Source organism: Vulpes lagopus, chromosome 7, assembly GCF_018345385.1.
Source record: "Vulpes lagopus strain Blue_001 chromosome 7, ASM1834538v1, whole genome shotgun sequence".
NCBI classification, from domain to species: Eukaryota; Metazoa; Chordata; class Mammalia; order Carnivora; family Canidae; genus Vulpes; species Vulpes lagopus.
Genome location: NC_054830.1, coordinates 12901762 through 12927314, shown reverse-complemented (window position 1 = coordinate 12927314; position 25553 = coordinate 12901762). Strand labels below are relative to the sequence as shown.

Sequence of the window (25553 nt, the reverse complement as noted above, 5' to 3'; positions counted from 1 at the left end):
TATTTATTCATGAGACACACACACAGAGTGGCAGAGACATAGGCAGAGGGAGAAGCAGGCTCTTCACAAGGAGCCCGATGCGGCACTTGATCCCGGATCCCGGGATCAGGACCTGAGCCGAAGGCAGATGCTCAACCGCGGAGCCACCCAGGCGTCCCTCGTCACCTCCATTTCTTGGAGGGGGCAGCCAAGCAGCAGAGGAGATAGGATTCCGGTCCAAGGCATTTTTTCCCCCAAGATGCCAGGTTCTGAGGATGAACAGATGAGGGAAGATGTGGTCCTCTCCCTGGTCCTGATGCTTGAAGGCTGTGTGACTTTAGGCTGCTCACTCTACCTCTCTGGGCCCTGTTTCTTCACCTGCAAAAGGAGCAGAATGATTACAACCCACCCATCACGGGTGTTTCCAAGTTTAGATCGCCAGTTCAATGTTTCTTTCCTTGTATTCCAGAAGGGGCAGGGAAAGAGTAGGGCCTGCTGACTCCAGAGTTCAGAGTTGGAAAACCCTGGACCCAAGTGCCCCCTTTATTACTTTCTGGCTGAGCTTGCAGCCTCTGTGCAAAATGAGGCTATTCTGACTCCCTCCCAAGGTGATGATTGAAGGTGTCACGAATGTCAGGGGTTGAGGTGATATTCTGAGAAGATACTCAGGGCAGGAGGGGATCGGGGTCCTGGGGTGTGAGGAGATGGGGAAAATGAGGAGGATGGGGGAGTACCCCTCCCCATGCGCCCCCCCCCCCGCCTCCTGCTCCCTTTTATTATCTCTGCCCCTTCTCTTTGTAGGCAACTGGAATTATTTTGGCTGGGGTGAGCAGCAGAGTAAGTACTCAGTTTGATGTTCTGGGAGGCCGTGGGGAAGTGGGTGCCTTGGCAACCCTGAGGCCCCCATCCCGCCACCGGGGAAGCAGGGAGTCTATGGTGTGCACACCAGGGCCTGACAACTGGCAAGGCCCCTCCCGTGCCCGCCTGTCCCCTGACCATTAACGTCTGTCCTGAGGGTCCTGCTTTGTTTGGTGGGGAGTGGGCACTATTACTGGGGTGGAGGAATTCAGCTGGGAGGAGTGGGCATTTAGACCAGAGACCTGCCTGTCTCCAGCTGGGCGCTGTGACCCCTTCCCCCACTCCCACCCGCGTTCCCCATGTATAATGTCATCTCCTCTCCTGTGACTTCTTCCTCTTTTTGTCTCCCTGTCTTCCTCCTCCACCTGGAAATGAGCCCCAGTGTCACTCAGAGGGTGGTAGATAAGGAGTGAGAGGGTCTCAGAAGGAGCAGCCGGGCAGGGACCAGCAGGCACATAGCATTCCAGAGACCTCAGCTCCCAAACCACCCCCACCCCATCTTCCTCCAATTTAACCCCAGAGGAAGGAGACAAGACACCCCCTACCCCACAACTGGAGGCTCATTTACCTCCCTGAGGAATCGCTCCCTTTTCTCCATGTCCTGCTCTTCCCAGAGAAATCGAGTCTTCTAGCCTGAACATGAATCTTCCTCCTTCCCTCTACCCCACCAGCTGGGAGCTCCTCCACCCGGTGCCCTCCCCCCATATCCTGATGGACAACCTCCACTATGCCCTCCCTCCAGGACCAGGGAAACTGTTCACAAATACTTTGATACAAAACAATTTGTCAAAAACCAATTTAGCCAAAATAGGCATTTGACAAACAAGAGGGCTTGGTAACAGTTTGCCACCAACAAATAGTACAGTTAAAAACGAAGACAATTTTGGCTGAAATCAGTTTGGCGAAAGCTGATAAATTGGATCAGGAAGAACAAAGACAATTGGGTCAAAATAAGAGTGGTTGAAAATACCTATTGGGAAGCAGACAATTTGGCAAAAAGCTATTTGGTAAAAAAAAAAAAAAAAAAAAAAAAAAAAAAGCAGAGTCTGGGTAGAAGCAGAAAGAATCCAATAGGAAGCAATTTGCCCCCAAAACAAGACAGCTTGTCAGAAAAAAATTAATAATTTGGTGAACACACCCGCAGCCTCATGCAATTTGGTTGGAAATGTCTTGGCCCGGTCAACAACAGTTTGGTAGGAAGAATGCCCATTTGCCTAAAGACTATACACCCAGGCAATTGGATAGAAAACCAGTTGGTCAAGGGAGCAATTTGGTGACACTGACAAATTGTCCAGACTTCCAGGGGGTACTGTCTGGGTTTCAGATCCCCCACTTCAGGCTTTTATGGCCTCACAGTTCCACCCCAATGCCTGCGGGTCTGAGCCATGGAGATTCACATCTGCTTCTGCCTAAAATGCCAGCATTGATGATGGCACAGAGCGCATCAATCAGATGCTGGCCACGTATGACAGGACAGGATAAAAAGCTTGTAGGTCACAGTGGTCCAAGTCAGATGAGAAACCAGGAAGCCAGAATCACCTTGGTAAGGCCAGCTTCGCTAGCTGAAAATGAATGTAAGTTTTCTCAGAATGCTAAATAAATAAATAAATAAATAAATACATTTGATGTGGTAAACATTATAAAAAAGGACCTACTTGTCAAATATATAGAAACAGACACTACTAGCTGGAAAAAATTTAGAAGGTTAAAATAATAAGGCAATAAAAGCACACAAACATCTGGGAAATGAGCCAGAAAAACTTAACAGGCGTAAAAAGGGGCAAGCAACCCTTTTGGTATTTAATATCACCAGTAAATTGATGCCATGGCTGAGAATACTATAGACCACCCAGTCAGGGGTTTAAATTATTTTTTTTTGCAGCCCATTTATTTTCAAGTATTGCTTTCTATTTTTTTTTTTTTTAAGAGAGCATGCACACACACACGTGCCCGGGGTGGTGGTGGGGGGTTGGTGCAAGGAGGAGCAGAGGGTAAGAATCTCAACCAGACTCCCCACTGAGCCAGACACAGGGTTTGACCTCATCCCAAAATCAAGAGTGGGGTGTTTCATGACTGAGCCACCCAGGTGCCCCTCAAGTGTCACTTTCTAAATAAATGGAGTCTCTCCCATCCCACTACAATCTAACATCCTTCCACACTGTTCTCTTCTTATCAAGGAAAATAAACCAAACTAAAATGTCCCTTAATTCTCATAAAACACTTGAAGTTCAGCAATTCCACCCTTTTCCATTTTAGTGATAGATTCTGAGTGTGTGGCGGTCTTGCTAACTAAGAATGCGATCCTTTTTGAAGACTATAGTATCTGTCGGAGCTCCTTCTTTCTTCCCACACGTGTGAGTTCAGACCTAAGATCCACACCCTTGGATATCAGGAAATCTCTGAGAGTTAAAGGAAATTTATACTCCACCTTGTCCTCCTGACTTCCCTCTAAACTTTTCCCTGAGTGTGTGACTCCTGTTATGGGAAGCTCACCGTCTTGTTTTCAGAGAGCTTGGACTTTAGCAAAGTCCATGCTCACATTTGAGCTGAAGGGACACCCTCCAATTTGTCCTTATCCTTCTCACATTGTAGGACCTATTTTGGACCCCAAACTTTGAGTCCAGTCCGCCTGGCAAAGCAGAGTTTTCCCCTCCCTTATCCTAAAGCCTCTACTTCTATTAACAGGACCCAAGGTCTTTTATTCATTCTGGCCAAGATTCCCCTGCTCGGGTTAGCAGCCACTGAAGATTTCCCTAGTCTGAGGAGTCTGAGAGATTGGGATTGGCTTTCATTGTGTGTTCTCTCTCCCTCCCCTCCTCACTCTCTCCCCTCCCCTCCTCTCTCTTCTAGATGATGACCCTGACAGTGCAGTGGATGATCGTGACAGTGACTATCGCAGCGAGACAAGCAACAGCATCCCGCCACCCTATTACACTACATCCCAGCCCAATGCCTCAGTCCACCAGTACTCTGTCCGCCCGCCACCCCTGGGTTCCCGGGAATCCTACAGTGACTCCATGCACAGTTATGAGGAGTTCTCCGAGCCACGGGCCCTCAGGTAAACACCGCGGAGAAGGGGATCGATGTGTGTGCATGTGCGTGTATCTGGCTCTGGGCCCCAGAGTGGAGAGAGGAGTAGGGGACCCAGGGAAGCTGGAGGTGGCGGTAAGTGGGTTTAGGAAAGCAGCATTCATACTTTCTGGTGGGTAATAAAGCCCTTTCTTTCTTTCTTTTTTAAAGATTTTATTTATTTATTCATGAGAGACACAGAGAGAGAGGCAGAGACACAGGCAGAGGGAAAAGCAGGCTCTCTGAGGGGAGCCTGATACGGGACTCGATCCCCGGACCACAGGATCACGACCTGAGCCAAAGGCAGACGCTCAACCATTGAGCCACCCCGGTGCCCTAATAGAGCCCTTTCTTTACTCTGATCTTGTAAGAAAATCTCATACACTTGGTAAAAGACGACCCGTTTTGGCTGAAGAAAGAGGGCTAAGTCAGAAGGCCCCTGAGAGCTGCCTCTGAAAATGGGGGTGCCTTGGCGCTCCCTTTAAGGGCACTGGTTTCTGTGTGCTCTCTGACTGGGCAGGGGAGGGGCAGGTGGAGGAAGAGACGAGCATTCGTGGAGGGTGGTGAAGCATAGTGATGTTGGAAGGACGCCCAGCAAGCAGCCAGCTGGTGGTCCTGGCATGGTCCTGCCCAGCCCTCCCTAATGGCCCGACTCTGGGTTTCTGAATGGGAGCCATGGGCACGGTGACTTGGAGCTGCCTGTTCGGTCTAGCCATCATCACTAGTCCCTTGAAAGTAGGCTGTCCCTAGATCTGTTCAGTAGGTGAGTCCCCTGGTGCTCATGAACCATGGCACCTTTCAGTGCAGGTGCTGGTCCTCAAGCCTGAGAGGCTGACTCTTGTGCGGGCCCTCCTTCCTCGCGGACCTGATTACCCCAGCCCTGGTTTCCAAACAGAATGATGACGAACATGATATTAAGCAGTTTGAATATTTGTAAACATTCCACTTAGGGTGGTGTCTGAAAGTGCTACACAGTGACCGTTAGGTACACAGCACAAATAATGGCGTTTGGAGCTAACCATGTGCCCAGTGCTGGACCAACGCACCTTCCCTTTGTCATCTCACTTAATTCTCTGAGTGGGAATACTATTAGTCCTATTTGACAGATGGAGAATCAAGGCACAGAGAGGTTAAGTCCTTTGTTTGAGGTCACAACAGCTGGTAAGTCATAAGGACCAGTGTTTTTTTTTTTTTTTAAGATTTTATTTATTTATTCATGAGACACACAGAGAGAGGCAGAGACATAGGCAGAGGGAGAAGCCTCTCCTGTGGGGAGCCCGATGTGGCACTGGATTCCAGACCCCAAGATCACACTCTGAGCCGAAAACAGATGCCTCAACCACTGAGCCACCAAGGTGTCCCAGGACTAGTATTTAGGGTGAACCTACTGGGTACCAAGTAATGGCCTGGTGTGATTTTTGGTTGTGGATCTTTTTCCAAAATATTTGTTCCCCAAAGAATACATTTCCTTCACTAAAGCATCACTCGCATTCATTTGCATACTCGAGCTGGCTTCGACATAAGCGATTATGGGAACAAAGTTTCAACATGTTGGAAATAGCTAAGAGTAAGATATCAAATATTAATAAACTATTAACTTTTTAGAAGAAGGAGAAGTCTTGTTTTGGAGAAAAAGCGCTGGAGAATGACCCTAGCAGCAGACCCAGAGAAAGTGCCAGGAAGTGATTGGTTGGAGGAGTCTGTCTACTGTGGGCATTCCTAGGATGGAATGGGGGGGCGAGGTGGAGAAAGAGGAGTCCCCTCCTCTCGTGTTGTGGTCAGGCCACACAGGGATGAGGGGAGACATTTCAGAAGGAGAGGATGCAGAGGTGGAAATAGCCTGCGTTCCCCTGAGAGTGACTCAAGCTGCACTCCCCGGGCATCCTGGCTGTGCTGCCTGGTGCTGGGTGATCTGAGAGGCTGGGGACACAGGGCCAGACACAAATATCCCAACCCACAGGTCAGGCTTGACTCGAAGGAGGGACAGGAATGGACACTATAGCAGTGGGCAAGGGTAGGGAGGGCTTCCTGGAGGAAGGTGCCTGGGAGATGGTCCTTGAAGGATAAATGAGAAGTCTGATGAAAGGAATTTCAGGCAGAGGAAACAGCTTAGCCACAGACTGGAGAGATTCGAGGTGCCAGATCATGCAGAAGGCCCTTGGGTGGCTAACTCAGGGGCATGGGAGCCAGGGGAAGCATCCGAGTTGGGTGAGAGCTGTGTTGGGACTCATTATGTCAGAGCCAGACTGCGAGGATGAACCCAAAGCCACGCCTGGGGCAATTTCTGTGGTGCCCAGGGTTGCAGGTGGACCTCAGGGGTATTCATCAGCAGAGAGAGCTTGGAGTCCTTTCCAGCAAGGAAATACCTGCTGATCCTCCACCTGTCTCCTGCCGTCTACAAGGATGGGCACTAAAAGGCAATCAACTAAACTCATAAATTAGCAAAGAATAGCTAGAGGGAGAAACCCCCTTTTGATCCCACAGCATCCCTGGAACTGGGAAAGAGGTCCCAGTCACTGAGAGTGGAGGAAGTATTTAAGACAAGGAATGATGTCTGTTGAGTGACTGAATGAATGATTAGATTAGAGGGATGCATGGTGGCCCATGTGTCACGCTGCCCACCCTCAGGCAGAGATAGATGTTTCTTCTAGTCATGTCCAGCACAATCCAGGGGGCATATTAGGACCTGACTTGGCCAGAGGGTGGGGAGAAACTCTCTCAAAGAAGTGACATTTCGATGGGCACCAAAGGATTTTGCCAGATAAAGCAGGTGAGGAGAGGGGTTCCTGGCAGAGGGCACAGCCAGGGCAAAGGCCTAGAGAGGGGCACGAGTGTAGGGTTTTGGAGGAACAGTGAGAAAGCCGATGTGGCTGGAGCAGAGGGGAGGGCAGGCAGCACTGAGAGAGATGAGGTGGGGAGGCTGGAGGGTTGGGGCCACACTGGGTGTGGGGCACGGCACAGATTTTATTCCCAGGGCTCTAAGGAGCTACAGTGGGGTTTGGGGCAGGGAGGTATGCGATTGCGCTTGTGATTCCAAGAAGCTCCTCTGTGGTTCCATGGGAAGCAGGTCCTGTTGGGGGCAGGAGTGGACGTTGGGGCTGCATCTGGTGGAAATGGCAGAGCCTGGACTAGGGTGGGGCCCAGGGCGCCAGACAGTGGCTGCATTTTGCAAATGTTTTTGAGGTGGAGCCGAGGAGTTAGACTGCAGGGTGGGCTGTGAGTGGAGGTGGAGGCAAGGAGGCATGGGTCCCTGGTGAATGGAGGAGGCTTGGTGGTAGGAGGACCGGGTTGAGGTTTGGGGACATCAGGAGCCAGGCGTGGCATGTTGAATTTTCATCAGGAGCACGAAGCCTCCAAAGACTGGAGGTGAGGGTGCTGAGTGGGGTCCCCAGCACGTGAGAGGAGCATTTGCAGCCTCCACAGTGCGTGGACAGGAGTGAGGCACCGTGGGTCATCAGTGATCACTGATGTCATCCTTCCAGTTTACTGCCTGTACCTCCAGATGGGAAATGCCAGGAGTTTTTGTTTCTTTTTTTTTTTTTTTAATTTTTATTTTATTTATGATAGTCAGAGAGAGAGAGAGAGAGAGAGAGAGAGAGAGGCAGAGACACAGGCAGAGGGAGAAGCAGGCTCCATGCACCGAGAGCCTGACGTGGGATTTGATTCCGGGTCTCCAGGATCGCACCCTGGGCCAAAGGCAGGCACTAAACTGCTGCGCCACCCAGGGATCCCGAGTTTTTGTTTCTTTTGTTCATGGCTGTGTGTCCGTGTCCCCCCACCCCCACCCCCCAGTGCCTAGGGCACAACCTGGTGCACAGCAGGTGCTTAACCGATGCTGAGTGGATGCCTGGGTGACGGAACCTGTGTGCCTGGGGCTGGGTCAGGCGGTGGCTCTGAGCCTCCGCCGCTGAGCCCTGGCTCGTCCCCACAGCCCCACCGGCAGTAGCCGCTATGCCTCCTCGGGAGAACTGAGCCAGGGCAGCTCGCAGCTGAGCGAGGACTTCGACCCCGACGAGCAGAGTCTGCAGGGCTCCGAGCTGGAGGACGAGCGGGACCGGGACTCGTACCACTCCTGCCACAGCTCGGTCAGCTACCACAAGGACTCGCCGCGCTGGGACCAGGACGAGGAGGAGCTGGACGAAGAACTGGACGAAGAGCTGGATGAGGATCTGGAGGACTTCCTGGAGGAGGAGGAGGAGCTGCCCGAGGATGAGGAGGAGCTGGAGGAGGAGGAGGAGGTGCCTGATGACATAGGTAGCTACACCCAGCGTGAAGAGGTGGCCGTGGCTGAGCCCAAGGACTTCAAGCGTGTCAGCCTCCCGCCGGCGGCATCTGAGAAGGAGGAGAAGGCTCCGGCTGTACCTGCTGAGGCCCACGAGGTGGCCAAGGCGGCCCCTGAACCAGCGGCACCGGAGGAGGTGCCCACAGCTGAGCGGGCACCTGAGCCGGAACCCCCCAAGTCCGAGGAGAGGTAGTGAGAGGGGACCGAGGGGCTGTCGCGGGGTCAGCGGTGCTGCGATGGGGTCAGCATGGACCTGGCGAGTGGAGGGGAGTTTGTCACGGGGTCATGGGTTGGGGAGCGGAAGGGGTACTGAGGCCCATCACAGGGGAAGGGCCAGAGAGGCCACGGAGGGCCTGACGTCACTCGGAGGGCGGAAGGTCAAGGGAGGGCCGTTCCCGGAGCCTCACGACGCCCCTTGCCCCAGTTTCAGGCGACGAGAGGATGAGGAAGGCCAGGAGGGTCAGGACTCCATGTCCAGGGCCAAGGCCAACTGGCTTCGAGCCTTCAACAAAGTGCGGCTGCAGCTGCAGGAGGTGAGTGAAAGCAGCCGCCTGCGGGGTCAGGCCCATGCCCGCCCACACCCGTGCGGGGTGGGGGGGTGAGGTGGGGGGTAGGGGATCCGTGCTCCCACTTCTCCAACACGCCCATCATCCACCCGCCCTGGTCCTTTCCCAGGCCCCGCCCACACGAGCCATGACACGCCCACGGAGGGCTTGGCCACGCCCACTCCCTTGCCCGGCTCTGGGCTTTCCATGGCTCCGCCCACGCCCCCTGGCCCCACCCACACCGTCCTAGTCATCCCCTCATTCCCGGCCCAGCCCCTGTCCGATCGGACCCCTCCCTGGCCCTAGCTACACCTTGGCTTTGTCTGTTCTCACCCAAGCCTGCCTGTCCTCTTCCCCAACTAGTTGCCCCCACCAAGGCCCAGCCCAGCCTCCCCCATGCCTATGCTGGAATTCTGAGTGGGGAAGAAGAGGTGAGCTGGAACCTGGAGCCAGGTCATAGTTACAGCCATTCAGAGCTCAAGTTCATGGATAGGGGTAGAAGTTAGGGATAGGCATAGAGGTCAGAGTTAGGCAGGAGTCCGAGATCAGAGGTCAGGGTTAAAATTGGTGTTAGGGGGAGGAATCCATGCCTGGGGTCACATTGGGTACCAGTGTCAGGGTTGGGGAAAGGTCTGCGGTCTGGTCAGAGAAGAAATTAAGTGAAAGATTAGCGTTAGGGTCAGGGTGACTGCTCAGATGGGCAGGAGGATTGAGGCCATTCATATATCTCTTCAGTTGCTCAAGCCACCCTGGGTTGGCGCCAGAACAGTGCCCTTATGCAAGGGGACCTTCCAAACTAGGGTGGGGGTGGCAATAGGAGGTTCTAAAAAAACTCCCAAAGTCCTAGACCATCAAACATCAAAGCCACAGAAATTTCAAGTCAAATTTCTTACTTTTTTAAAGATTTTATTAATTTGAGGGAGAGACAGAGATAGTGACAGATAGCGACAGAGTTAGCGACAGAGATAGTGACAGCATGAGCAGGGAAGAGAGGGAGAAGCAGGCTCTCTGCTAAGCAGGGATCCATCCCAGGATCCATCTCAGGATCCCGGGATCATGATCTGAGCCAAAGGCAGACGCTTAACCCACTGAGCCATTCAGACGCCCCAAATTTCTTATGTTTTTTCTTAATTTATGTTTTAAAACTGAATTTTAGGGGTACCTGGGTGGCTCAGTCAATTAAGTATCTGTCTTCGGCTCAGGTTATGACCCCAGGGTACTGGGATCGAGTCCTGCATCAGGCTCCCTGCTCAGCGGGGAGCCTGCTTCTCTTTCTCCCTCTGCCATTCCTCCTGCCAGTGCTCTCTGGCTCTCTCTATCTCTCTGTCAAATAAATAAAAATATCTTTTTTAAAAAACCCAGAATTTTATTTTTTAACTAAATAATAGGTTCACATGATTCTAAATGCAAAGGGGAGAAAAGAATACACAGCATAAAGTCTGTTGAATAACTTTCATTAAGTCAGCAAATTAAGTGAAAAAACAGCAGCTACCCTTGTAATGAAGTCAGTAATATGACAATAAATAAATAAATAAACATGGGCAGCCTTCTGGGTGTCACAGAAGGGATGTAAAGCTATTCCAAGACAATCAGGAAAACTTCCTGGAGGAGGTGATACCCAAAATACTTCAATGATACTTCAGAAGAGAGAGCTGGACCCTTCCCACTCTTCCATCACCCTGCCACCCTTTAGTTACATAGGAGGTGGGGGAGTCAGCCCTGGGTCTACACTGAGATCCGAATGATAAATGGAAGCTGGACAGGTGCAGTAGGTGGGAGGGCATATAAAGAGCTAGCACAGGGACACCTGGGTGGCGCAGCGGTTGAGCATCTGCCTTTGGCTCAGGGAGTGATCCTGGGGTCCTGGGATCAAGTCCTGCATCGGCTCCCCGCAGGGAGCCTACTTCTCCCTCTGCCTATGTCTCTGCCTCTCTCTTGAATAAATAAATAAATCTCAAAAAAAAAAAAAAAAAAGAGCTAGCACAGTTCAGGCAAAGGCCCTGGGGTCTGAGATCAGATGAGCAGGTGAGGCTGGAAGAATGACACTCTTATGAGTGTTTGAGTCAGCCCCAGAGAATCCCAGGAATAGAGAGCAGGAGCTCTTGTTGGAGTTGATACCAACACATCCCCATTCTGATAGACAAGGAGACCGAATTCTACTGAGATTGGTGATAAAGAGGTGCTCTTCTCTCCCTATTTTACAGATGGACAAACTGAGGCCCAGAGAAAGCTTAAGAACACACAATGAGGACTAGGACCCAGCCCAAAGGGGAGACAAAAGTGGGTGGGGAGCCTAGCCTGGCCTGAGGAGAGGCTGCCACACTGACCATATCTGTCTGTCCCACAGGCCCGAGGAGAAGGAGAAATGTCTAAATCGCTGTGGTTCAAAGGCGGGTGAGTAACGGAATTGTGAGGGTAGAAGAAACTTTTGAACCTAGAGCTTGAGACTGCTTTACCTCATAGCCTCTGCCCCATGAGGGCAGCAAGGGGTTCCATTTAGACAGGGGACAGACCGAGTGACAGGTCAGGTGAAATAATGTGCCTCTATCCTAAGACATTCACTATAGACAGAAGCCAAAGACAGTGACACATTGAATCCTCATAACACACCCACGGGAGGCCGGCTACTCCTATTTTACAGGTGGGGAAACTGAGTCCAAAGAGGTACATGCCTCACCCCAGCCGCTTCTATTACTCAAGACCATTCTCCCCTAGATATAAATATGAGATAAAGGAGGAGCCTGTTTCCGGCGGCAATACCTCTGTAATCCTGGAGTGCATTTTTTGCTTTGATTCCGGTTTTTAAATATCCCAGATCATCCCTGTGGTTTCTGGGTCTTTAATGAGAACCATTTGGGCTTCCATGGAGCATTTTGTCATATCTGACTTCTTAAGTTTCTAATTTTCGGGGCTTTCTTTTCCTTGAGCATCTGAGTGGTGAGGTTAGAAGATGTAAAATATATTTTTAGATTCCACTAATGTTTTAAAATTAGCAGCAGGAGGGTGACCGCCTTCCCTTGTACGTCCTCTGCACACAGAGGCGCGGAGACACAAGCTGTGACTCCCAGATGAGCAGGTGTGCTGGGTGGGGAGCCCCGGAAGCAGGGACCGACACGGGGATACACACATGATTTATGGAGGAAAGGCCCTCAAGAGAAATGTGTGAGGCAGGCAGGGGGAGTCAGGGGGAGCAGCCAAGCACGGATGTCATTCAGGAGTCACTGTGCCTCTGCCTGATTCTGGAGGGAGCTCTGGCACGTGAGTAGCACCCCAAGGCTTGTCCAGAGTCATTGGCTGCCAGGCACCTCTCTCACCGGCCCATGGGAAGCTTCTGGAGAGGAGCCACCCCTGAAACTTTTTTGGGATGAGAGCACCTCTCAGTAAAGTGAATTTGTACAGGCCACAGTGGCCTCTGCCGCAGGGCTCATTCAGATCCACCAGCTACGCCAACACTGCCAAGAGGCAACAGCGCACATTTCCAGCTCCCTTGTTCCCATCAGCTTTGAAGTCACTCCTTCCAGAATGGATTTTAAAATTTCATTTATTTATCTGAGAGAGAGAAGGAGAGAGCGAGCATGAGGGGTGGGGGAGAGAGACAAGCAGACTCTCTGCTGAGCAGGGAGCCCGATGTCTGGGGATCATGACCTGAGCCGAAGGCAGATGCTTAATCGACTGAGCCACCCAGGCATCCAGTTCCAGAATAGATTTTATTTATTATTTATTTATATATATTTTAAAGATTTAGTTTATTTACTCATGAGAGACACACAGAGAGAGGCGGAGACACAGGCAGAGGGGGAAGCAGGCTCCATCCAGGGAGCCCGATGTGGGACTTGATTCTGGGACTTCAGGATCATGCCCTGGGCCGAAGGCAGATGCTCAACTACTGAGCTACCCAGGCATCCCTATTTATATATATTTTTAAAGCTTTATTTATTCATGAGAGACAGAGAGAGAGAGAGAGAGAGAGGGGCAGAGAGAGAAGCAGGCTCCCCACAAGGAGCCGGATGTGGGACTTGATCCCGGATCCTGTTATCATGCCCTGAGCCAAAGTCAGATGCTCAACCGCTGAGCCACCCAGGTGTCCCCCAGGAGATTGTAAATCTACATACCTATTTCCAATTTTGAGCAGAGGGAAAGACTTCATGAATATTTTAGTATATTATTTAGATTTGCTTTAATTCAAATTTTCATTAAACTTGGGCAACTGGGGCACCTGAGTAGCTCAGTGGTTGAGCGTGTCTGCTTTTGGCTCAGGTCGTGATCCCGGGGTGCTGGGATCGAGTCGCGCATCGGGCTTCCAGCAGGGAGCTGCTTCTCCCTCTGTCTATGTTTCTGCTTCTCTCTCTGTGTCTCTCATGAACAAAATTTTTTTTTTCGTGAACAAATTTTTCAACAAATTAAAAAAACAAAACGTGGGCAACTGCATCATCTCCCATTTCCCAGATGAGGAAGCTGGTGTCCAATGTCTTCATCTCCTAGGGCCATTAGGACAAACTATCACAAATTCATAGCTTAAAACAACAGAAATAGGGATGCCTGGGTGGCTCAGCGGTTGAGCGTCTGCCTTTGGCTCAGGGTGTGATTCCGGAGTCCCAGATTGAGTCCCACATCGGGCTACCTGCGTGGAGCCTGCATGTCCCTCTGCCTGTGTCTCTGCCTCTCTCAATCTGTGTCTCTCATGAATAAATAAATAAAATAAAATAAAAAACAGAAATAGATTCTCTTATAGTTCTGGAGATCAGAATTCCAAAGTTGAGTTGTTGGCTGGCCCACACTCCCTCTGACACCTGTAGGGGAGAACCCGTCTTTGCCTTGCTAGCTGCTGGTAACTGCTGGCAATCCTCAGGATTCCTTGGTTTGTAAATATGTCACTCTAATCTCTGTCTCTTGTCACATTGCCATCTCCCTTTTTATAAAGACACCAGTTATACTGGATAAGGGGCCCACCTACTCTAGGATGACCTCATCTTAACTAATTATATCTGCGATGACCCCACTTCCAAATAAGTCCACGTTGTGAGGTTAGTTGGGGGGCTAGGACTTAAATGGATCTTTTCCGGAAATACGATTAATCCTGGGGGAGATCAAGTGATGTCTGGGCCTCAAGTGATGTCTATTGGAGGAAGAGGGAAGCCTGGGTTCTTGACATCCTGTGTGTGTTGCAGCCCTGGAGGTGGCCTCATCATCATTGACAGCATGCCAGACATCCGCAAGAGGAAGCCCATTCCACTCGTGAGCGACCTGGTGAGCCCCTGGCCCTCTCCTCCCCCAGCAGAGGAGGACTGCCATAGCAGTGCTCAACCTATACAACTGCCCATGGCAGGCCTGGGACTGGGAGCTAGCAAAGTGTTCTCTGGAACTAATGTAATCTGATTTCTACCCTATCTGCTGCACGGACACCTTAGGCCATGGTGAGTGATGGTAACCTGGGCCTCCAATCTCCATCTCTTCCCCAGACCACCCACCCTGCCACTAGGATCTTTCAAATGGCCCCAACCCATGGGTTTAGGGGGGAAGGACCCTCCATATCCTAAAGTTTATGGGTGGGGAAGAGAGCAGGTGATCCCTGACCTTGGTTCATGGGGTGGCTGGTCGTTTTGTTCTGTGGCTGGCAGTCATGCCAAGTGCAGCTCTTGAGTCTGGTGGGGGATGGGTGAGTCAGGGGTGTGAGGCTGCACACTTCTAACCTAGAACATGTAAAACTTTCCAATTCTTTCCTGGTTCTGCTCCTGCTGCTGTGACCTGTTTTTCCTATTCGCGGCTGTGGCACCAAACTGTGGCTGTGGATTCTGCTTGTGGTGACAACCCCTTGGGTGTGAATCCACCCCTGTGACTCCCTGGATGATCTCCCTGCCCCAGTCCCTGGTCCAGTCCAGAAAAGCAGGCATCACCTCAGCCTTGGCCTCCAGCACTTTGAACAACGAAGAGTTGGTGCGTGGGGGGCCTCCCCTTCCACTGGTTGAGGGCTGGGCTGGGCTGGGGGCTCCTGGAGGAGGAGGAGCTGGAGAGTGTAGCAGAGACGCGCATTCCTCGCTCTCCAGAGTCTGGTTTCCAGAATTGGGTTGTGCAACATCTTGCCAACTCGATCTGTGCAGGGAGCCGTGGTCCCACAGCCTGGGGGCAGGGGGAGGGACTGAGACTTGACTATACTCAGCAAGGGGATGAGCGCGAGGCAGGACAGAGCCCCACGCCGCCCCCCTCCCTCCCCTCAGAAAAACCACGTTTACAAGAAGACCCTGCAAGCCTTAATCTATCCCATCTCCTGCACGACGCCGCACAACTTCGAGGTGTGGACGGCCACCACGCCCACCTACTGCTACGAGTGCGAGGGGCTGCTGTGGGGCATCGCGCGGCAGGGCATGCGCTGCACCGAGTGCGGGGTCAAGTGCCACGAGAAGTGCCAGGACCTGCTCAACGCAGATTGCCTGCAGCGTGAGCTTGGGGCTGGAGGGGCGGGGCCCCGCGGAGGTGGGGGGCGAGGCTTCCTGGCTGCACGATTGGGGGGAAGGGGGGGAAGGGATGTGACAGGGTCAGAGAGGGGTGGGGCGCGACCCAGGAGCTAGCTAACCTGCAAGGGATGGCCTTACTGAGAGTCAGCGGTTCCCCTGGAGAAAATTGGGTTAGGGTTAGGGTTGGCTCGCGAGGAAGGGGGTTCAGAGTGGGAGGAGGAGTCACAGAAGGGGCGGGGTCTTGGCAGGGGGGACTGAAGGGTGGAGGGGTAGAGGATTCAGAGAGCAAGTAGAAAGCTCTAGCAGCTCCAGCTTTGGGGTGAGGGTGAGTCACCTGAGCCCCCATGGATTAAAGCACCCTTCGCCGCTGCCGCCGAGGAAGCTCAGGAATGGGAGTTGGGGTTCTGGCTCCCTTGAGGGAGCGCCCTCTGGACGGTGAGTGCTGTGTGCGTCCGCAGGGGCTGCAGAAAAGAGCTCCAAGCACGGGGCGGAGGACCGCACGCAGAACATCATCATGGTGCTCAAGGACCGCATGAAGATCCGGGAGCGCAACAAACCTGAGATCTTCGAGCTCATCCAGGAGATCTTCGCCGTGACCAAGACCGCGCATACACAGCAGATGAAGGCGGTCAAGCAGAGCGTGCTGGACGGCACATCCAAGTGGTCGGCCAAGATCAGCATCACTGGTGAGGCCGCGGGGGCTGGGGTGGCCACAGGCTCCCTTCTTCTCAGTCCCCTGTGCGTCCTCCTATGGCTCCTTTGCTGAGTGTACTCGAATGTGTCCATGTCTTTTCCCATGTCCATATGTGTGAGTGTTTGTGCTCACAGCGTGGGTGGGCATGAATGCCTCCAAATGTGAGTGCATGACACTCTGGATGAGTCTTGGTTGGTGCCTTCCCAGAATCAGACCCCGAAAAGAGGAATTGAGGGCACATTGTTTATTTGGGGGTGATGCCATGGGAGTTGAGAAGTGAGCCTGGGAGGGAAGGAGACCCACACAGCGTGCCAATGATCAGGCAATGCTGTGGAGGATTGGGGCTCAGTTCCCCCAGGGGACCACTGGGGAACAGTGTTGAGCTCACACAGCAGAGTGGTCCTACCCAGGGGTGGGAGTCTTAGGCTGTTTATCCATGCCCAACCTCATTCGAATTTCCCTGAAAGCAGACCTCGAGATGAGGATTTCAGGGCAGATGGATATCCAGGAGGTGGCCCTAGGAAGCCGCAGTGCTAGTGGAGACATGAGTCTGGGAGCAGGAAGGGAAGGAGCCCTGCAGGGGACACCAGTAAACAGGTGACTCCATGAGCAACTGTAAGCTCAGTCCTGCTGGAGATTTCAGGACAATGTATAGAATGTCCTACCCCGGAGTGACCCTGGGGCACCTTCGCATTCTGCATCAGCTGAGGGCTCCCTGAGTGTTAACTCTCTACCATGACCTTCACGTCTTGTGGGTGTCCCCATGGACTCCTTTGATCAGAACAAAGCCCTCAAGCCATGTCACAGGTGTCCCCAGTAAGCAACCTGAAGCCCATGGCAGTGACTGTTCTCAGCATGTGTTACTCCTTGAGCTCATATTTGTATTTGTCCTTTGTGTCTTACAGTGGTCTGTGCCCAGGGCTTGCAGGCAAAGGACAAGACAGGATCCAGCGACCCCTATGTCACTGTCCAGGTTGGGAAGACCAAGAAACGGACAAAAACTATCTATGGGAACCTGAACCCTGTGTGGGAGGAGAACTTCCACTTGTAAGTGCCTGGTTAAACCCCTGGCCCCCTCGGCGGAGCTCTCTGCTGGGGCAGCTGCAGGGGGCTCCAAGAGCAGTGTATGCTGGCCACCTGACTCCAGCCTCTGCCTCCCCCACCCTGCAGTGAATGTCACAACTCCTCAGACCGAATCAAGGTGCGGGTCTGGGATGAGGATGATGACATCAAATCCCGTGTGAAGCAGCGGTTTAAGAGGGAATCTGATGACTTCCTGGGACAGACGATCATCGAGGTGCGGACACTCAGCGGCGAGATGGACGTGTGGTACAACCTGGGTGAGCATGGGTGGTGTTCTGCAAGGGACAGGGAGGGTGTCCCAGAGAGCCAAAGAGGGAAACCAGGGTCAGGAAGAGTTAGTCTAGGAGCCCAGTCTGAAGAGGGAGGCAGGGTCTATGAATCCCAATCTGATGTGGGAGGCAAGGACTGTGAGGCCCAGTCTGATGGAGGAGGCGGGGTCTGTGAACCCAATCTGATGGGGCAGAAAACAAGACCTGAGGATCCTAGTCTGAGGAGAGAGGCTCCAGCCCAGGAACCCTGTCTAAGATGAGTGGACTCTGCAGATCTTGATCTAATGGGAGAGGCAGGGCCTGAGAGCCCAGTCTGGGGGGGAGAAGCAGGGTCTAGGGCTCCTGGTTAAAGAGGAAGATGAGGACTCAGGAATTTAACCTGAACAAGGAAGAAAGATCTGGAGGCCTAGTTGAAGGAAGAGACAGGGCCTAGCGAATTCTAGGCTAATGGGAGAGGCACAAGCCTAGAAAGCCAATCTGAAAAAAAAGCCAAGAAAAAAAAAAAAAAGAAGAAAAAGAAAGCCAAGTTACCCAGGTCTTAATCTCAGGGAGTCCAGGAGGGCTACAGTCATGCATACATTAAAATATACTAGGCCCGGATTGGAAAGTTCTGATGCAGCCATTCCCTTCTGTTCTACAGACAAGCGGACTGACAAATCCGCTGTATCAGGTGCCATCCGGCTACACATCAGTGTGGAGATCAAAGGGGAGGAAAAGGTGGCCCCCTACCATGTCCAGTACACTTGTCTGCACGAGGTGAGGCCCACAGCTCCTCCCTGCCTTCAAAGCTCACTAGGATCTCCCACATTGCCCCCACTTGCCATTTCTGCCTGCCCTAGCCCCACTTTCCTCTTTCCAGCCACACTATCTACACTCCCTGGGCCTCCAAGACTGTCCCCCATGCCATTCCTTCTGCCTGGAAAACTCACCCCCCATCCATCTAGTTTTAGGGCTGCCTCCTCTGGGAAGCCCTCCCTGACCTCTAGGCAGACTCTCACTAAGCTCCAGGCCTTCCATCTGTCCCAGACGCAAACAGGGGGCCTCTGGAGAGAACTCAGTTTGTTGAATGAATAAATGATTAAATGGACAAATAGATGATGAGTGGTTAAAAGGATAAGTGGATGGACAGATGTGTGGTTGAACTATTGGAAGTATAGATGGATGGATGAGTAAATTTGGGGGTGGTTGGATTGGTAGTTGGGTGGAAAGATAGATGTCAGATGAATGGATGGATGGATGCATGGATGCATGGATAAATTGATGGGTAGATAAATAGGTGATGGATAGTTGGATGGATTAATTGCTGAATGGACAGATTAAATTGTGGGTAGATATATGGAATGGATGGATGGTGGTTGGATTATTAGAAGGGAGGATTAATGCATGGATGAAGTTTTAGGTAGATGAATGGTGGGTGGGTGGATGAGTGGATGAATGGGCAGGCAGATAGATGGAAGTTTAAATAGATGGGTGGTGGACGGAGGGATAAAAGTATGGTTGGATGAAAGGATAGAGGAGTGGACAGGTGGATTTGGGGGTAGCTGGATCAATGGGTGAATGAGTAGGGATCCCTGGGTGGCGCAGTGGTTTGGCGCCTGCCTTTGGCCCAGGGCGTGATCCTGGAGACCCAGGATCGAATCCCACATCAGGCTCCCGGTGCATGGAGCCTGCTTCTCCCTCTGCCTATGTCTCTGCCTCCCTCTCTTTCTCTCTCTGTGACTATCATAAATAAAAAAAAAAAAGTAATGGGTGAATGAGTAGACGGATAGATAGATAGATGGATAGGTGGGTAGGTGGGTGGACAGACAGATGGTTGTATGGTTAAAGTGTTACAAGGATGAGTGAGTGGATGGGTGAAAGTTTTGGTAGTTGAATGAATTGGTGGGTGGTGGATGGATGAAAGAGTAGATGAATAAATTAATGAATAAGTGTATGGCTGATGTAAGCTGCCCTGGACCTGGGATCTTTCTAACCCCTTGTGCCTCAATGCACTCTCCATGATGCCTTCTCCCTCTTGGTGGCAGAACCTGTTCCACTTCGTGACAGACGTGCAGAACAATGGGGTTGTGAAGATCCCAGATGCCAAGGGTGACGACGCCTGGAAGGTTTACTATGATGAGACAGCGCAGGAGATTGTGGATGAATTTGCCATGCGCTATGGCGTCGAGTCCATCTACCAAGCCATGACGTGAGGCTGCAGGCTGGGGTGGACATGAGGGCAAGGTGCAGGAAACTGGGGTGAGGGGGTCACCAAGTAAACACTGGCAGATCTAGTGGTGGAAGGGTTCTTGGGAGAAGGATCCAAAGAGGGTGTGGGTGTGGTGGGCATTCTGTAATCCCCTGGAGGTTAGGAAAGTACCATTTCTGGGAGTTAAAATAACAGTGTGAGAATCAGAGTTAGAAGCAGAGATAGGGCAACCCATAGAGGAGACAGAGAAACTTGGAAAACAATCTGCCAGAAAGAATGGTTTGGAGGTTAGAGGGGGCCACTCACAGATGCTATCTTGGAGGTATTCTGGGGGGAGGGGGGATCACTGCCTGTCCTGGCTGGATGCCAGGCCTAATTTCTCCCATTCCCTCCCACCAGCCACTTTGCCTGCCTCTCCTCCAAGTACATGTGTCCTGGGGTGCCCGCCGTCATGAGCACCCTGCTTGCCAACATCAATGCCTACTATGCGCACACCACCGCCTCCACCAATGTGTCCGCCTCTGACCGCTTTGCTGCCTCCAACTTTGGGGTCAGTCCCAGAGACCGGGGCTGCAGGACTGCAGGAGGAGGGAGAGCCCAACGCTGTGCTGGTCATACCCTGTGTGACTCCCTGGTCTCTAATCTGGACCTGACTTTTTGTGTGACTTTGCACCAGTCACTTATCCTATCTTTCTTTCCTTCTTTCTTTCTTTCTTTCTTTCTTTCTTTCTTTCTTTCTTTCTTTCTTTCTTTCTCTTTCTTTTTTTTTAATGTATTCATGAGAGACACAGACAGAGAGAGAGGCAGACACAGGCAGAGGGAGAAGCAGGCTCCATGCAGAGAGCCCGATGTGGGACTCGATCCCGTGACTTCAGGATCATGCCCTTGGCCAAACGCAGGCGCTAAACCACTGAGCCACCCAGGGGTCCCTCACTTGTCCTATCTAAGCCTCAATTTACCCCTCTGTAGAATGGAAATGAATATTACAGGGGTTCAGTTCTATGGTGGTTGGGGGGCACTTAGTATGTAGTAAGTACTCACCCAATATGGCAGCCACTTTTAGCTGCTACACTTGACCCCCATGTCCCTGCTTCCATCCGTCTTTCTCCTCTCCTTCCTCAGAAAGAGCGCTTTGTCAAGCTCCTGGACCAGCTGCACAACTCCCTACGGATTGACCTCTCCATGTATCGGGTAAGAAGTGCATGCATGATGACTTGCTTGCTCTTACACACATGTGTGTGCCCACTGGGGAGAGCTCCCATCAGGAGTGTACATGGGAGGACCCATATTAATATGTGGAATGTGTTCCTTTGACATTTGTACACATATGTGGGGCAGCATCTGCCCAACATGCTAGATACATCCAACCAGACTCCCCCAGTTGCTTCAAGATGTTCTCATGGACCTTCACGTATTTCCTGAAACTTGCGGGGGGGGGGGCTCTTGTGTTTCCCCTAAAACACTGCTACCCCACCCAGCCTTCTTCCATAATCTTACCCCTCTTCTCCTTTCCAACAGAATAACTTCCCAGCCAGCAGCCCAGAGAGACTCCAGGACCTCAAATCCACTGTGGACCTTCTCACCAGCATCACCTTCTTTCGGATGAAAGTAAGAAGGAGACCCAGTCTCATTAGCCCCCTGAGGGGTATTTTCTAGCACTCTTAGCTCCTAATCAAGCAACATTTCACCTGGAGAGTAGTGCCCTTTTTCAATGACCCTCTGCTTTCATGCTGCTACATTTCCTCAAACTCATAACCACTTGTAGCTACTTCCTGGGTCCTCCTGTCCCAGACAGGCCAACTTGTGCCTGTTTCCCTCCCTCTAGGTGCAAGAACTCCAGAGCCCACCCCGAGCCAGCCAGGTGGTGAAAGACTGTGTGAAAGCCTGCCTCAACTCTACTTATGAATACATCTTCAACAACTGTCATGAACTCTACAGTCGGGAGTACCAGACAGACCCGGTAAGGACTCCAGATAAAGCAGAAAGGAATAGAGGTTACCAACCAGACCCCAGCCCAAATCCCAGGTCTGACCCTCCTTAAGTGATTTAACTGAGCCTCAGTATCTCCCTCTGTAAAATGGGGTCATGAATCCATATCTCTGGATTGAGGAGAAAATTCAAAGATGCTATCTTTAGATAAAATGTAGGTAAGTGCTTAGCATCTGATAGACAACAGATGCGCAATAAATTCAGTTTTAGTTAAACTCAGTTGAGTTTGGCATACAGTGTGCTCCCATAGAATCACTAATGGAATCGCTATTCAATAAATGTTGAATTTAATTTCTTGAGTAGAGGTCGGTTTTGGTCATTTCAACTCAATTTATTTGAGGTTTTTTTTTTTTTTTATGATAGTCACAGAGAGAGAGAGAGGCAGAGACACAGGCGGAGAGAGATGCAGGCTCCATGCACCAGGAGCCTGATGTGGGATTTGATCCTGGGTCTCCAGGATCGCGCCCTGGGCCAAAGGCAGGCGCCAAACCGCTGCGCCACCCAGGGATCCCTGAGATCTTTTTTTTTAAGATTATTTATTTATTCATGAGAGACAGAGAGAGAAGAGGAGACATAGGCAGAGGGAGAAGCAGGTGCCTCACAGGGACCCCAATGTGGGACTCGATCCCGGGACTGGGATCACACCCTGAGCCTAAGGCAGTTGCTCAACCACTGTGCCACCCAGGAGTTCCTATATGAGATCTTTCAACTGTGTTTATCTACACATATAATTCCAGGATTGTCAATAAGGTTTTGAGGAGCTTATACCCTTTTAGAAGGGAAAGATAAATAGATTGAAACTCAACCTAGGGTGATTAGTCCTGGGATGGAGGAATTGGAGGAGACTGTGGGAGCTAAGGTGGCCCCTTCCTCACCTTGGGTTTCTGATAGGAGATAACACATTAGCTCAATTTAGTGAGATTTTATTTCATTTTGTTCATTTACACTCAGGATGACTTCAAGTTGAAGTCAATCTGAGTTTAAATCAAGTCACTTTCAACTGAATTGGGTTGAGATGCAGTGGATTAAATTGGGTTGGGTTTAGTTCAACTATAGAGTTGAGTCCCATTTATTTCTATTCAGGTGACTCAACATTGCTCTTGGCTAATTACTGAGCAGAACTGAGTTGGATTAGCAGGGTCTAATTGAATAAAAATCCATTTATTTCTATTCAGTTGACTTGAAGTTATTCTTGACTGGGTTGAGTGGGCTTGAGTTAGGATGAGATGGGTTGTTAGGTTAGGCATAGTTGAGTTCAAATTAATTAGTTTGAGTTGGACTCATTTCAGTTGAATTAGCTACATTCATTTTCACTGATTGGCTAAAGTTGGATTGAACTGGCCTGAGTATGTTAGATTGGGTTGAGTAGATAACATTGGATTGGATTGATTCAGTTGAGTTGAATTAGATTGTTAGGTTGGGTTGAGTTCAAGTCGATTTATTTCCATTATTCTGACTTAGGATGATGTTGATCTTGGATGAGTTGATTAGGCTCAATCCAATTGAATTCATTTGAGTTTAATTCAATCCAGTTAAGTTTAATTCCACTCCATTCAGTATAATTGGCCCAAGTTCAGTTTCATTGAATTAATTCTGAGAACCTCCATCTGTTAAGCTAAATGGGCCTGATTGGCATTCATTTCAGCCCCATTTGGTTTAGTGGGCTTCAGTTTTTTCCAACTAAATTCAGTTCTATTCACTTTTATGAGTTGAGTCTAATAAAGCTTTGTTGAGCTGCATGGACATGATCTCTGTTTGGGCCAGTTTACATGAACTCAGTTCCTTTTCATACAGCTCTCCTACCTGAACCACACATGTGTTAATGGGACCCCTTCCTCACTAACCTCCTGTCTCACAATAATGAACTAACCAAGGCACCTATCCCTGAGCCCCTTTGGCCAATGTCTCCACTGCCCCTTCTAGGCCAAGAAGGGAGAAGTTCCCCCAGAGGAACAGGGACCCAGCATCAAGAACCTTGACTTTTGGTCCAAGCTGATCACTCTCATAGTGTCCATCATTGAGGAAGACAAGAATTCCTACACTCCCTGCCTCAACCAGTGAGTTGTGTTATCTGTGCAGTTAATTTTCCGGAGGTCATTATGTGCGTACGTATGTGTGCACAATTTTGTGTCTTATGTGTAAAGATGATCATGTCTAATTACACATAATATGATGTCTATCTAGAGGCAACTGTAGGTATGGTTGTGCCTGAATGAAATATGGCATAGTTTACAAACATATACATGAAACTGTGTGTATGTATACAATTGCTGGTGTAATCAGGCATATATTTTGTATGTATTGATTTGTGTGAATAACAATGTGTACATATATATAATTTTGAATGTGTGTGTGTAGGTTCATAAGTAATAATAGACATGTTGCTCAAGTATTTCCTATATGCTAGATACTCTACTAAATGTTTTACATTTAAATTGCATTATATATTGTATGTAGATGTAATTCATTGTATATTGTAGCCTATGGGTTTAATTGTATATATGCATACAATTGTGGAATGCACTTCAATATACAATATTGTATATTGTGTAATTGTGTGTATGTACATAGTTTTGGTTTGTAGATTTATACATTTGTAGAGTTTTCATCTGTGTTAGCTAAATGAACTGCTGTGTCTTATTTCTCTCTGAGTGCTAGAGGGGCTCCTAACTCTGGTGTGCCAATATCTCTTGGTTAGTTAGATATTCAGTTAAGATCAGGGATTTGGAATGGATGGGCTAAGGGTGGATGCATGTATGGGCAGATGGATGGAGATATGATTGAATGGAGAGATGAACAGATGGGTGGGTAGATGGTTGGATGAATAGGTGGATGGATGGATGGATTGGTTGATGGAAGGATGAATGAGTATATAAAGGAATGGATGGATAGCTGATTGGATGGAGAAATGGATGGATAGATGGATGGATGGATGGATGGATGGATGGATGGTTGGATGGATGGATGGATGATAGATGGGTGAGTGGGTGAATAGGTGGATGAATGGATAGATTGGTGGAAGGATGAAAGGGTAGATAAAAGAATGGATGGCTGATTAGATGGAGAAATGGATTGATGGATGGATGGATGAGTGGATAGACAGATGAGTGAGAGAATGAATATGTAGAAAGGTGGATGACTGGGTAAATGAATGGATGAAGGGATGGAGAGATAGATGGGTGGAGGCTCATGGAGAAGAAGGGCTTCAGTTCAGAGCCACTCAGCAAGTCAGTGGCTTTGAGGGAGCTTGAACCCAGATCCCCCTGTCTATCCTGCACTACCCTCTGGGGTGGGAAGGCCAAAGCAGCCTGTGCCATCTTGCTTCCATCTGGCAAGGTTTCATTATTCTATGACCTTCTCCAGGTTTCCCCAGGAGCTGAACGTGGGTAAAATCAGTGCCGAAGTGATGTGGAACCTGTTTGCCCAGGACATGAAGTATGCCATGGAGGGTGAGTACTCTCATCCCCATGTCTGCCAGCCTGGCTATAAAGGTAGTTGTGCCTCAGTAGTATCCCCTCCGAGGCTGTGAGCACCCTCAGGCTTGAGGTTGGACACCTGTGATGGCCAGAGTAGGTGCTGCCAAGACAGAGAGTGGAGACCCTCCTGACTGAGCCACTTCCATTCTCACCCTACCAGAGCATGACAAGCATCGCCTATGCAAGAGCGCTGACTACATGAACCTACACTTCAAGGTTAAGTGGCTGTACAATGAGTATGTGGCAGAGCTTCCTGCCTTCAAGGACCGCGTGCCTGAGTACCCTGCGTAAGTCTCTTGCCCCAAGCCAGAACTATAGCACGGACAGATAGACTGAGGCCCAGGGATGAGAGCTGACCTACTCAGGGTACCCTGGGCATCAAGGGCATAGTGGGGTTCAAACCTAGTAGTCTCTATTTTCAGCCATTGGACTATGGATTCCTATAGCCCCGACAATTAATATTTATAAGTATCAGAAACTGCACTGAGCAGTCCTATGTGCCTTTTCTCATTTAATCATTTTGACAATTCTATAAGATGGGAGCATTATAATTCCCATTTTGGGGATGAGAAAATGGAGAGTTTAATGCTGAAGGACTTGCCCAAGGTGACATCCAATAAGTGACGGAGCCAGGATTTGAACTCTGGATGTCTGACTCACGGGCTGTGT

At 50.4% G+C, this 25553-nt stretch overlaps 1 protein-coding gene across 4 annotated transcripts in view; it reads left to right on the top strand.

Annotated features, from left to right (window-relative positions):
• The window catches only part of UNC13A (unc-13 homolog A), a 64778-nt gene that overhangs the window by 16789 nt on the left and 22436 nt on the right, over positions 1 to 25553 (top strand). For all 4 annotated transcript variants that reach the window (XM_041760330.1, XM_041760332.1, XM_041760331.1 and 1 more), the window contains exons 8-28: positions 781 to 816; positions 3688 to 3895; positions 7838 to 8377; positions 8613 to 8721; positions 11081 to 11127; positions 13902 to 13980; positions 14142 to 14147; positions 14596 to 14667; positions 14949 to 15168; positions 15644 to 15871; positions 16785 to 16926; positions 17050 to 17219; positions 17872 to 17987; positions 19256 to 19419; positions 19819 to 19969; positions 20542 to 20610; positions 20938 to 21027; positions 21245 to 21379; positions 23332 to 23465; positions 24772 to 24857; positions 25045 to 25171. In XM_041760330.1, the coding sequence (XP_041616264.1) occupies positions 781 to 816; positions 3688 to 3895; positions 7838 to 8377; positions 8613 to 8721; positions 11081 to 11127; positions 13902 to 13980; positions 14142 to 14147; positions 14596 to 14667; positions 14949 to 15168; positions 15644 to 15871; positions 16785 to 16926; positions 17050 to 17219; positions 17872 to 17987; positions 19256 to 19419; positions 19819 to 19969; positions 20542 to 20610; positions 20938 to 21027; positions 21245 to 21379; positions 23332 to 23465; positions 24772 to 24857; positions 25045 to 25171 (2929 nt within the window). The remainder of the gene's footprint in view (positions 1 to 780; positions 817 to 3687; positions 3896 to 7837; positions 8378 to 8612; positions 8722 to 11080; positions 11128 to 13901; positions 13981 to 14141; positions 14148 to 14595; positions 14668 to 14948; positions 15169 to 15643; positions 15872 to 16784; positions 16927 to 17049; positions 17220 to 17871; positions 17988 to 19255; positions 19420 to 19818; positions 19970 to 20541; positions 20611 to 20937; positions 21028 to 21244; positions 21380 to 23331; positions 23466 to 24771; positions 24858 to 25044; positions 25172 to 25553) is intronic.